This window comes from Argopecten irradians, chromosome 8 (assembly GCF_041381155.1).
Source record: "Argopecten irradians isolate NY chromosome 8, Ai_NY, whole genome shotgun sequence".
NCBI classification, from domain to species: Eukaryota; Metazoa; Mollusca; class Bivalvia; order Pectinida; family Pectinidae; genus Argopecten; species Argopecten irradians.
In genome coordinates this window covers 20217355-20231274 of record NC_091141.1, presented here as the reverse complement: position 1 = coordinate 20231274, position 13920 = coordinate 20217355, and the positions used below count along the sequence as shown (strand labels likewise).

General features: G+C 40.2%; 1 protein-coding gene across 1 annotated transcript; it reads left to right on the top strand.

The window, feature by feature from the left end:
- The first annotated feature begins 4781 nt into the window (after positions 1-4781).
- LOC138329624 (uncharacterized) lies at positions 4782-9624 on the top strand. The gene is made up of 3 exons (XM_069276723.1): positions 4782-4929; positions 8903-9143; positions 9484-9624. The coding sequence occupies exons 2-3, from the start codon at positions 8904-8906 to the stop codon at positions 9595-9597; spliced, it is 354 nt and encodes a 117-aa protein (XP_069132824.1). The 5' UTR covers positions 4782-4929; position 8903; the 3' UTR covers positions 9598-9624.
- The last annotated feature ends 4296 nt before the right edge of the window (positions 9625-13920 follow it).

Here is a 13920-nt window from a genome sequence, read left to right as displayed (position 1 = left end):
ACGCTCGCTCATTGGGTGATTTGCAGTTCGTAGCTCATGCTGACGTTCAATGAGTTCACTGTCTTTTAATGGAATTTGAACGTTAGAAAACTGGTCACGCTGTGTCCACATTTCTCTTGCAGACAAACCCCTGTTACGAATACGAGAGTTCATTCGAGCGGTCGACAACGATAATAACACAGGGGTCACAACACTACATCCTGGATCCTGACGAAGGATTTCACTCTCCAATTCACGAATGGCTTTCTCAGCGACAGGATTTTTGTTCTTGTTTTTGACACGGCCTACTTCGATAGATATCCTGTGGCGATTAAGTAGTTCATCATTGCACAAAGCTACAAAGCCTGGGGCGGGATCGGTCCGAATTACTGCGAACGGGCCATCAAGTGGATGCAACTCGGCACAGAGTTGTAAGATACCGTCCCTGAGAGTCTGAGCACGCTCGTCAGTAACAAGCATAGTAGCAGTGAATGATGTCACACACTCTCGTAAGACTAAGATAAGTTGACGCTCGCGTTTGATGATGTCTGCCGCGAAACTTGAACCAACTGTTTCAGGAGGGTCGGACGAGTCTTGTTGAACAATAGTTGTGGGCGTAGAGCGTAGTGCTGAGCACTGATGACAAGAGAGCGACACATGTTCAATAGCTTTGTCCATGTCCAATGCGTAAAAGCTACGGTGTACGACAGTTTTTAACTGATGGGCTGTTGGATGGTCTAATTTGAGGTGGAGAGAAGTCAATAGACCGTCGAGAACACTTCTGGGCACGATGATACATTCTCGAGTTGGGTGAAGGGGATCTGTACGTTTCACGACCATGAGGCCATCTTTCGCGATGGAAGCTACCTGAATGTATCGTTTAACATCTCGGATGCCTGTCAGTTTTTTTGAAGGTCGCGTTCCTTGTCGGAGATGAGCGTTGGCACGACGCAGATCGGGGCATTCAGCTTGAATGGCATTCCATGCGCCTCTGCTAGTGAACGGTAAGCGGGATTTACCATCGGTTATGTCCTGGATATTGGCCTGCCGAACTGTGGATTCTTCGGCAAAGCGAACGAACGAACAAATTTGACACGTCGGATCGTCACATTCACGGGCGTTACGACTGGCAAAGTCGGAAGGTAGGATAGACGAGCCAGCAACATGTCGGATTGATGTCTGATATCTGCTCGCTGTAGATAGGAAGGTCGACACACGTGGACTAGCAGAAAATTCTCCCCTGCATAGCTTTTCAAATGCCTGAACACACGGCTTACTGTCCGTTAACACACATGTCTTGTTGGCCGATTGGATTATGTAAGGACTGAAATGCTTGATAGCGGCGGCGATCGACAGGGCTTCGATTTCACAGGGGATCCACGTCACTTGACGACAGCGGAGCTTCGCGCTGAAGAAACCTGCTAAATGCGTGGTGTTATCCCGAGAAACGTACAGCGTTGCACCTAAACCGTGATTTTTGCTTGCTCCATCGGTGACGATCCCACAATGTATCAGAGGGTTGAGGAAGTACTATAGAACGGTTAGACAGTAGAGCGTCTTGAGCGGCACTGAATGCTTCGTGGAGACCATCAGTCCACTGAATTTTATCTCGTGAATCTCGTCCTGCGACAACATCATCTAACGGGGCTATGAAAGACGCGCTGTCTTTGATTACACGAGAAAGTACTTTGTATGCACCTATGAATGAGCGTAATGCTGAAACCGTAGGTGGGGCACTACATGTCGACAGTGTAGCAACACGATGTGGTAGGGCTTGTAACGATCCTGACCGCCACACCCAGCCAAGTATGGTTGTTTGCCTGGGAGCAATTGTTGTTTTACTAGCACTTAAGTTCAGACTGTTTTGTTGCAGGGCTCGTAGTACACGTTCAAAGCTTTTCAAAAGCTCATCAGGCGTGTTTCCTCCACAATATAGGTCATCGGCGAGTTTCGCGACGATGCCCTCTTGGACCAAATCGCCTAGCACACGGCACGTTAGTTCCTCAAGCGAGGTTTCAGAACCGGGCATGCCCATCGCTGATCGAGCATATACGCGAACGCCTCGGAAAGGAGTTACGACGCCGCAAAACTTCATAGAGTCCTTGCTCAACGGGATCTGATAGAAAGCCTTTGTGAGATCTGTCACGGCGAGGAATTTCCATTGAGCGATTTGACGAAGTGTTGAGTCGACATCCGGCATGAGTGACGGTTGAGGTTTACTGTACCTACCGACATCAGCGAATGCTGTGACCAGTCTGAAACTACCGTTAGGTTTCTTGACTAGGAAGGAGGGGTTTAGGTATTCCACCGACACATTGACATCTTCAGGTTTTTTAAATACACCAAGCTGTTCAAGTTCATCAAATTTGTCTTGAAGATCGTTCAGCTGACTTTTACCATATTGCGGAAGGCGACCTTTCCTTTGTGGAGGTAAGACGGGCCCCATGTTGACTTTAGCTTCGAATGGACCAACAGCACCATTGTAACCGGAAAAATTTGAGTCGAAAACACTATCATACTTGTGAAGGATGTTCCAAAAGCCCTGTCTAGTATCTTCAGGAAGAATGTTGTCTGGATCCACGGTTACAGTCTTTGAATGGTTATGGTCAGGCTGTTTTAGTTTACAAGGATTGGTGTATTGTTCTCCGGTCAACTCGGCTTCTGGAATGTATGTCGCGCGTACCTTACAGAAGTGCTCACTCCTTTTAAGAACCTGAGGCTCCTGCGTTAAGTTAGGAATGCGGACTTTACCGGACACACACGTAAGCAATGAAGGCGGAGGCCACTTGGCGGTTTGACTGTCATGTGGCTCAATAGAAACAACCGGACACTGACTCGACAGATCATTCGGAATGTCCATTTCAAGGAACTGACCTGGCCAAATTGTTGACCGTTCAGGTGCCCTAAGGACATGCACTCTCCTGATAGCATGACGGTCTCCGGGGTTCGGTATCGAACCATAACTGCACAAAACTGTGTTGCCGATGAGAACTTGGCGCTTCGCAGGACGAATGGAAATGTCATTTTGTTCCATGAATGGAATTCCCGCCAAAATGTCTGTACCAAGGTTTTCAATGACAAGAGCATCAAGGTATAGTTTGTGGTTACCATGAGTGAACACAGTTCGTGTCTCGCCGACAATTGTTAGTGACGAGGATCCGTCAGCCTGGCTGGCGGATTGAGAGCTACAGGTTACTCGCAAATTTAGATCCTTGGCGACCGATGCACGGATCATGTTGCCCGTCGCTCCGCTATCTACTGTTAAGCGAACAGGGTGATGCGCGTTGAATGCGTCTATATATGGCGATTGGGCAACTCTCACCCTATTTATATTTGCACTTGGGTTTCCGGTCACTACCGGTTGCGAGTGATCGTTTATCTCACTGACAGTATCTAGCTCGTCGTCAGAATTGACATCTGATATTCCAGTTATCTGCCTAGCTTTTACGAGGTAATGTCTATCTTCAATCGGCAGGAAAGCGCATTTGCTGAGGAAATGATTGTCAGGTCTGCCGGCGGTTTTGCACAGACAACAAACTTTGGTAGGACGTGTATTGTTTGACCTTGAGCTACGCTCGTAGGAAGTTTTGCGTGGTTGATTAGGAAAACGACTGACGGCAGCTCTCATGACCTTAGCATCATCAGACGCTTGGAGTTCTTCTAGTAATGAAGAGAGTGCCTGTGAAATTTCAGGTTTGATCGAAGCGAGAGTGCGAGATCGGAGTTCGGTACCGTATCTTTGTTTCACGAGCTTAGGTAAAGCGGGGTGAACGAGTCGTAACCATGTTAACACGACAAGATTTTCTAATGTCGGAGACAATTCCTCATCTTCATCTAGAGGCCGGCCGTGATGAGAGATACCCATACCTTGACGAAGTAAATTATCGTCGACGAACGCGACAAGCCGTTGATACAAATCCTCAGGTCTTTCGCCTGGTTCAAGTCGAATAGAACTAAAGTCAATCAAATGTGCACCTGTTGTTTGGAATCCAAAGTGTAACCTGATAGACTGCCATATTTGGTCTATAGATGTGGACGATTTGACGATCGAATTTCTTGATATGACGGGACAATAGTTTGCGATCTGGCCGAGCATGAGTTCCAATGTGGCAACTTTCTGTTCTTTTGTAACACCGCCATCATCTACGTCATCAACGAAGCCTCTGTGAGGCGAGTTTTTAGATTTGACCTCCCACGTGACCCCAGAAACTAAAAATGGGGCGAACTTAGAATCTAACAACAATGTGTAAAGTAAATTTTGTTTCCAATTTTCAAAGGAATTCACAGTCTCCTCCTTTGTGAGGCTCCACTGTTTCGGAGCACGATGTGACGACGTCATGTTTTATTTCCTGTATGCTTTTATACAAGCGGACTTGACAAGTCTAGTGTTTATACAGAGTTGGCGTGAAAGTTCGTTTCGTCGCTGCCACCACGCCAGGGTGAATATAAACCTTTAATACAACACCAGTAAGCCCAAACATGGATTAGTCAAAACACACGTGTTTACTTCATGGACTAGGAGGCCGGAAGAGGCCGAGCAAAACTAAACACAAAACAATGTGATTTCATATCCGGAAAGTTACATAATAAAGGTAATTATAATAAAGTGTCCGGAGACGGACCGGTTACTGGCGTAGGTTGAATGTTTTGGTCTTTTGCTGTATGTTTTTTCATTGAGTAGTTTTGTCGTAAATTAATGAATATTTGGACTGTCAAATTAGTATAATTTGCCTTCTTCGTATTCTCCCGCGTAGCATACACTGAAAATAAATTTGTGGAGTCATTTGGGCGTTTGTTTTTAGACATGGAATTCAAAGCGTCAAGCTCACGTGGGTGCCTTACCGGAAGTGTTCGTCTGACGAAGTTGCCATTGAATGAGCATTTCGTCATTTGCTGAGTTGTAGGTGTTTGTAGAAAGGGCATCGAAAATAGTTAAATACGGTGTCTTAGGTATGTAATATGCATAAAGTAAGATCCCGTGGAATGTCTGTCTCTCGTGATCGGCTGTGTGTTCTGCTTTTAAATACCGACTCTAAGTGGAGAGTCCATGTACCACCACAGGCTCACATCATGTTTACAAGTGCATGTGTCATGATATGGAGGTCAACGAAAGAAAACTTGCTGTTCATTTGCATATTAATCAGCCACGTTTTCTCTAGCCCCGACATTTTGACAGATCTATTCGTTCACTGATCTGATCATGGTACATGTACATTGTACATGTTACTCCCATAACATGAGAGTCGACTGGTCAGCCGTTTTTTTTATCGGACGTTACTTTGCTGACTGTCGCACCGCAGGAACAGAATGACGCTGTTTATACTATACATGTAAATTATTGACAAAACATCAGAAACTGTTGTGGTTTCGTCAAACTGACCAAATCTGGTTTCATGGCTAGAGTATGATACAAAATTAAAAATACAGCTGTTTTTATAAGATTTGTGTTGTAGAATGAACTTCAATATCATCGACCAGTGTAATAATTAAAGTAATAGATAGAGTATGTAACTGGAGAGGAGAAAATGTAGTGGCCAGACCAGGATTTGTACCTCCAGGGATCCCTGAACATTAGTATGATGCTCTACCAATTGAGCTATACATGTACCTGGTCATCGATGATTCACCTAGTCCAATCCGGCTGCACTCATCCCTCCTTTTTCAAAGTCTCTTCCCTCAAAGAAATACAAGACTATAATACTACCATTGTCGGTATTTAGTTGAGTGCCAATTTTTTAACAGCTAGGCAAGGAGAAAATGTATTGCGGTCGTCAGACTGAGATTCAAACCTGGGACCTCTGAACACTAGTCGAATGATATATATATTTTACTGATTCAGCTACCAGGGCCTATATATATAGTTTCATGAACATTCCTTAGATTTAAGGAATCCCTTAACTTAAAATTCTCCATAGAAAAGCATTACATATTTTAAGGAAGGCTCCTTAACTTAAGATTCTTCCTTAACTTCTGTAATGCTTTAAATTTCATATAGGGAAGTTTAATTTAAGGAATCCCTTTAAGTTAAGGAACGTTCATGACACTGGACCCTGGTCACCAGACATGTTAACCTCTGGTGACAAAAAAAAAGTTCAGACATAAGTCACAATACATGTACCCTTGAAAACAGAATTAACAGAGAATGCTGACATTTTTTTTTCTAGTGACTCGTGTCCCATATTGATATTTATACACATGTATACATACAGATGTACATGTAACAATGATGCACATATTCCAATGTATCCTTGAGCTTCCTGTGCAAAAACATACACTACAATAAAACAAGAGGCCCATGGGTCTTTTAATTAACAGTCATCTGACTATTGGCACAATACAACACATTAAAGAATATAGAAGTGCAAACAATTAAGGCAATACAAAAGAACTCTTTTATTAGAAAAAGTTCAAGTTCTGATATATTTTCTAATTAAGACCATGAATGAAGGTCCCTTGATCCCCATCATGCTACAAATCCAATATCCAGTCTCTAGGCCTCTTAGTTATTTACAAGAAGTCGTTTAAAGATTTTAGCCTATTTGACCCCTGTTACTTTGAATGAAGGTCAAGGTCATTCACTTGGACAAACTTGGTAGCCATTCGTCCCAGCATGCCACAGGCCCAATATTAGGTCTCTAGGCCTCTCAGTTATTCACAAGAAGTTGTTTAAAGATTTTAGCCTGTTTGACCTCTGTGACCTTGAATGAAGGTCAAGGTTATTCATTTGAACAAACTTGGTAGCCCTTCATCCCAGCATACTACAGGCCAAATATCAGTACCCTGGGGCTTTCGGTTATTGAGAAGAAGTCGTTTGAATGAAAAGTTTACGCATGGCATATGGCGACGGACGATGCATGATGACAATAGGTCATCCTGAATTAAATTTTGTACTTGTACATTATACATGTAGCAGCTAGCTGACCTTAATTCCTAGCTGCAAGGTCATTCACTTGGACAAACTTGGTAGCCATTCGTCCCAGCATGCCACAGGCCCAATATTAGGTCTCTAGGCCTCTCAGTTATTCACAAGAAGTTGTTTAAAGATTTTAGCCTGTTTGACCTCTGTGACCTTGAATGAAGGTCAAGGTCATTTATTTTAACACACTTGGTAGCCCTTCATTCCAGCATGCCACAGGCCCAATATGAGTAACCTGGGCCTTTTGGTTCTTTAGAAGAAGTCATTTAAATATTTTAGCCTTTTTGACCTCTGTGACCTTGTATGAAGGTCAAGGTTATTCATTTGAACAAACTTGGTAGCCCTTCATCCCAGCATACTACAGGCCAAATATCAGTACCCTGGGGCTTTCGGTTATTGAGAAGAAGTCGTTTGAATGAAAAGTTTACGCATGGCATATGGCGACGGACGATGCATGATGACAATAGGTCATCCTGAATTAAATTTTGTACTTGTACATTATACATGTAGCAGCTAGCTGACCTTAATTCCTAGCTGCAATATTGTAGCTCAAAAGACTTTAGACAGTTAATGGTGTCGTTTTTAGAGCTGTAATTGGTCCCTATTCCTGCTAATGGAGCGAAGAAATGATTGTGCAAACCATTATTAAAACATCTGTATTCATTTTATTGTACTTGTTTTATATCACTTACCTTCTAAATGATAAAACTTAACTGTATACAATATAAAATTCACAAAGAGGATTTCATTTTTTCACATAAATTCAGTCCTTTCAAAGGAAAATTATACGGCAGGTCTACAAATTGTGAGTTTGACTAAATTTGTTTATAAAAGATCGTTATGTTTGTTATGGACAAAAATAATATATAAATGCATGTATATGCTTAAAATAATTGAAAACATACAAAAAAGTATAGAAACTGTGCCCGAGTGATTTTCTGAGGCACTGCTCCACTAGGACACATAGACACCATTTTGTACCCGGCTGAAAGGTATAGTAGGCCGGGTACGTATATTCGTTCCAATTATCGGGGCCAATATCTACATTAAAGTTGTATTTCTTGTAAATTTCACCATTACAAACCCTCATAAAACATACTATGTGTGAATATGAATGCTAATATATAAATATAAACTTTATTTATTTTACATCAATTGAGAAACAAGTTATACAACTTATATAAATCACTCTCGATGGCCTGGATGTAAGCGCGCGAGGGGTCTGAGTGTGGGAGGAAACCGGAGTACCCGGAGAAAACCCACATGATCGGGCAGGTGACCCCTGCCCTTTTCACGTCCATGCCAGGGATCGAACCCTGGCCGGCTATGTGAAAGGCAAGCGGCTTCACCACTACACCACTCGATCACCCAATATGCTAATTTATGATGGTTCAGATCCATGAAAACACCAATTTACTATTGACATGGCGGTAAATGTTGCATGAAATATCACACGTTTTGAAAGAACCGCCACAGTCAACGCCATGTTTCAAAATTTCGGTTAATATTGAAAAACCGAGTTGCATCACGTGACCACCATCGGCGATACCCGTAAAGTTCGGAACCTCCCGAGCCGTATCACGTGCTCAATATTGGCAACATCGGTACAGATCGGAATAGATCGGAACAGTTCGGATATTTCAGAGCTATTTTAAACGTGTACACATTAAAAAGATGTTTGTAATTAAAAATACTTCCAGTGGTGCAACTTTATAAAAAGTCGTAAAATTTAAAATAGAAAGTTTAAACCTCGGACAGACAGAGAAAAATTTGTGTATAACACTTGAAGAGTTTTCACTATGACAAAATGAGCGAAAGTGATAGACCATACAACTTTAAGTACATGTATTTAGCTTTTTAATTTGAGTTGCAACTGCAATTATTGAAAACTTATAAAAGCCTGAAATACATGGCATACACATTTTAAAAGCTATGGTAGTTTATTTCAGACTTCATTCATTTTATATTTATAAGCTTTGTATTGACTGGCATGATTTATTCCAACAGGATGGGAAACGCAGGTCCGTCTGGCCCAGCAGATATGGAGTCTGTAGAGGCGAAGTACATACAACAGACAGTGAACGATAATTGTGTGGTCATCTTCTCCAAGTCCTACTGCCCATACTGTGATGAGGCCGACAAAATCTTCAAAAGACTCAAAGTCCCAGCGAAGAAAATTGAGCTGGATGACAGAAAGGACGGAGAGAAATTGCAGAATATACTTGGGCATATGACAGATGCATATACTGTGAGTTGGTTAACTATCTGTCAGTTATTGTACAGTAGTTACAACTGTAATAGAATAAATAAAAAGTTCTTCTTAAAAATGTGAGAAAATTATTTAACTATACATGTATGTAATCCCATATTAACATAATTAAAAACAATGTTTTTGTTTCCCTTTCACAGTTTTATCATACCCTTATCTATATATTTTATTTTAACACAATATAATATCAGAACAAATATTCATAGTAGGCCATATGATATCAAATACTACTATCTTTGATTTTGACAGTCCATTTAAATATCTCTTCTAGCTAAATATTTGTGATATACAGTACTCAGTCTTCAACATTTCTCAACAGGTGCCCCGAGTGTTTATAAATGGAAAGTGTATTGGTGGAGCATCAGAAACCAAGCAGCTGTTTAAGAAAGGAGAATTAGAAAAGCTTATACAACAATGTGGACAGTGTACATAATATTGCTATAACAATTAATTATCAAAATTCTAAGTCATGTCTGTTACTATAATTTTAGATCAATGATACAGAATTTTGTTACATATATATATATATAGGATCTTACATGAGTGTTCATTTCATATGAGATTTTATGAATTTCATAAAATCTCATATGAAATGAACACAAATTTAAGGTACTTTTTATCACATAACTCCAAATACCTACATTACAAAGAATTTCCGGTCAAAATGTATTCCGAAAATCAAGCAAAGGACGCCATTTTGTCCCGCCGTCCTCATAATCCTGACGTCATGTCATTTTTCCCGATGTCATTTTATTTTTTTCTGTCTGACATCACAATGAATTTCCAGCCAATGAAAATCGCTCTAGGTCATATTACACTAGTGACATATGCAAAAATATTATTACACGGACGAAATCACTTGATATCAGGCGGATTATGTGATAAATATGTGATATTACTTAAATGAAGAATTTCAAGGATATTATTTCATTTATTTGCCATGTTAAATGCTGTAATGGCCTCTTAAAATACATATGTCCTTTATGAATTTTGTTATATAATTACACTGCACATATTATACTTCAAAATCATGGAAAGCATCTTTTTAAATTGTTAACATGCTGACGTGGTGAATTGTAAGAAACAAAGAGCTTTTGTAACTTGGTTAAAGATTTGATGATAATAGATGAACATCACTTGTGTATACTGTACATAAATTTGAACATTTGTATATTTAAAAACATTTGATATCTTATTTTTGTATTTTGCAATAAACATTAATCATTGATGATAATATCATAGTATTTATTTGATCAATTTGCAAGTGTCGTAGCTAGGACAAAGACTCATGTATCTGTTGTGGATCCTTGCACATGACCCTGCCTGTTAAAAGGATGTAAATTTAATCAAACAAACAAACTGCTCTAGACTGTTCTATATACACAATTTGATATACTGTATTTGCTGTAATTAGCATCCAGGGTGCTTACAAATTGTGTGTTTGTGTGGGTGGGTGGTGGGGGGACATTATTAGAGTACCAAAATGTAAGTTCTTCATGGAAAAAAGTCTAAAAAGATTTTGCCATATTTTAACTCTAATTTCTATACTCATGGTACTTTAATCTGTCACAGTACACATACATATGCCTTCTTACCTTTTATTATGTCATGATTCACATATGTGAAAGACTCACAAGTTCATGTAATATGGGATGGGAAGTTTATATGAATTCATCGCCTTCTCCAGAAGAAGGGAGGGGTGCTGATTGGTCGATGGGTGGTAATTACAGTGAATATGGTACATGTCCAACAGAGGGGTGGTAATTATGGTGAACACGGTACATGTCCAACAGAGGGGTGGTAATTATGGTGGGTACGGTACATGTCCAACAGAGGGGTGGTAATTATGGTGGGTACGGTACACGTCCAACAGAGGGGTGGTAATTATGGTGAATACGGTACATGTCCAGCAGAGAGGTGGTAATTATGGTGAATACGGTACATGTCCAACAGAGGCTTGGTAATTATAGTGAATACAGTACATGTCCAACAGAAGGGTGGTAATTATGGTGAATACGCTACATGTCCAGCAGAGGGGTGGTAATTATGGTGAATACGGTACATGTCCAACAGAGGGGTGGTAATTATGGTGAATACGGTACATGTCCAGCAGAAGGGTGGTAATTATGGTGAATACGCTACATGTCCAACAGAGGGGTGGTAATTATGGTGGGTACGGTACATGTCCAGCAGAGGGGTTGGTAATTATAGTGAATACAGTACATGTCCAGCAGAGGGGTGGTAATTATAGTGAATACAGTACATGTCCAGCAGAGGGGTGGTAATTATGGTGAATATGGTACATGTCCAGCAGAGAGGTGGTAATTATAGTGAATACGGTACACGTCCAACAGAGGGGTGGTAATTATGGTGAATACGGTACATGTCCAACAGAGAGGTGGTAATTATGGTGAATACAGTACATGTCCAACAGAGGCTTGGTAATTATAGTGAATACGGTACATGTCCAACAGAAGGGTGGTAATTATGGTGAATACGCTACATGTCCAGCAGAGGGGTGGTAATTATGGTGGGTACGGTACATGTCCAACAGAGGGGTGGTAATTATGGTGAATACGGTACATGTCCAGCAGAGGGGTGGTAATTATGGTGAATACGGTACATGTCCAGCAGAGGGGTGGTAATTATGGTGAATACGGTACATGTCCAACAGAGGGGTGGTAATTATGGTGAATACGGTACATGTCCAGCAGAAGGGTGGTAATTATGGTGAATACGCTACATGTCCAACAGAGGGGTGGTAATTATGGTGGGTACGGTACATGTCCAGCAGAGGGTTGGTAATTATAGTGAATACAGTACATGTCCAGCAGAGGGGTGGTAATTATAGTGAATACAGTACATGTCCAGCAGAGGGGTGGTAATTATGGTGAATATGGTACATGTCCAGCAGAGAGGTGGTAATTATAGTGAATACGGTACATGTCTAGCAGAGGGGTGGTAATTATAGTGAATACGGTACATGTCCAGCAGAGGGGTGTTAATTATGGTGAATATGGTACATGTCCAACAGAGGGGTGGTAATTATGGTGGGTACGGTACATGTCCAGCAGAGGGGTGGTAATTATAGTGAATACAGTATATGTCCAGCAGAGGGGTGTTAATTATGGTGAATATGGTACATGTCCAACAGAGGGGTGGTAATTATTATGGTTACGGTACATGTGCAGCAGAGGGGTGGTAATTATAGTGAATACGGTACATGTCCAGCAGAGTAGTGGTTATTACGGTGGGTCAGTACATGTCCAGGTGAGGGGTGGTTATGGTGAATACGGTACATGTCCAGCAGAGGGATGGTAATTAATCCAATTATAGTGAATACGGTACATGTCCAACAGAGGGGTGGTAATTATTGTGAATACTGTGGGAGTGGTATATTTCCAGTAATTAAAACCTGTTTTAGCGACCACCTTCACATAATTAACATCTAATCAGTTCCCTGCTATTGTCTCTGATATGTTTAGTTAAGTTATTGACCATAAAAAGAAAAGTTCAGGTTTATTTGCTGTCATTCTGATCTTCATATGTTACTAATATTGATAGGTGTGAAACAAAGGGAGGCTACTCTGATAGATAAGAAATGTTATATCAATAGTTCAATGTATTATATCATATGTTGAATCAGTGAGAGTGCAGATACTGGGTCAATTTTATTGAATATGTCAGTAGGTTACAAACCATTGAACAAATGGCTAATTTATACCCCAGCTACTCCTTATTCGAGACCATTGAATATAGAACCAAATATGCTTACCAATTATCCATACCCAAGTTCCTTTGTGTTACTTTTGACAATTACATTTGATAACTATGGCAACCAGATGATGTTGAAAATTCTTTGAAAACTAAATATAATTATGGTATTTGCTATTTCAGCAAACTAGTTTAGACATGATTAAAATTTTGGCTCATCCCAACTTGATCAGTTCTGGTATTACCCTTTAGCTGTTACCAAGCCATGCGATGTATATCAACATGTTACATCACTTGTTTGAACAGAAACGATTTAAAGAGTACTCATTTTCAAAAAAATCTGAGCATTGTGACCTAATACAATTATAAGCCAACTTTAAGAAAAAAATTGGGGATGTGCAGTGGCAGATTGGGTAAAGGCACATGCACTACCTTTGTGAAACAAAGAGGAAGTGGTCCTTTGAGATGTCCCGACATATTTTCATAAGCCCTTCACCTCTAGGTTGCAAGTTTGAATCCTATGTACATGATGTGGAGCAGTTGCTAAGTATTGACTGCTGGTTGATTTGTTTCCCAGTACTCTGACTTTCCTCTAGCCACAAACCTGGCACGTCCTTAAACATTATTTTGAAGTTTCATTGAAATTGATCAACAGTTTAAGAGAATTTGTTCAAACAAGATTTGCGGATAAAAGTTTGATTTCAAGTTGCATGAGGGTGTAATACAATTTCCTTGTAAATAATCAAAACAACACATCTTTTCTTTCCAAGATTTTAATGCAACAATGGAATTGTAAGCATAATATAACAAAAAAGGCTGTAGTCGGCAGTTTATTCAATAAAATATTGTAAAATAAAAACAGATCACCTCCTTAGATACATGTATATATATAAAAATCTAAAACAAAGATTAAAACATAAACTTTGGATATGTTTCTAAAACCTTTGTTATGACTATCATCAACCTCTAATTACATGTTAAATATTCTAACTGTATTATTTCATTTTTCATGTTGAATGAATAGAATGCGATAAGAAGTACA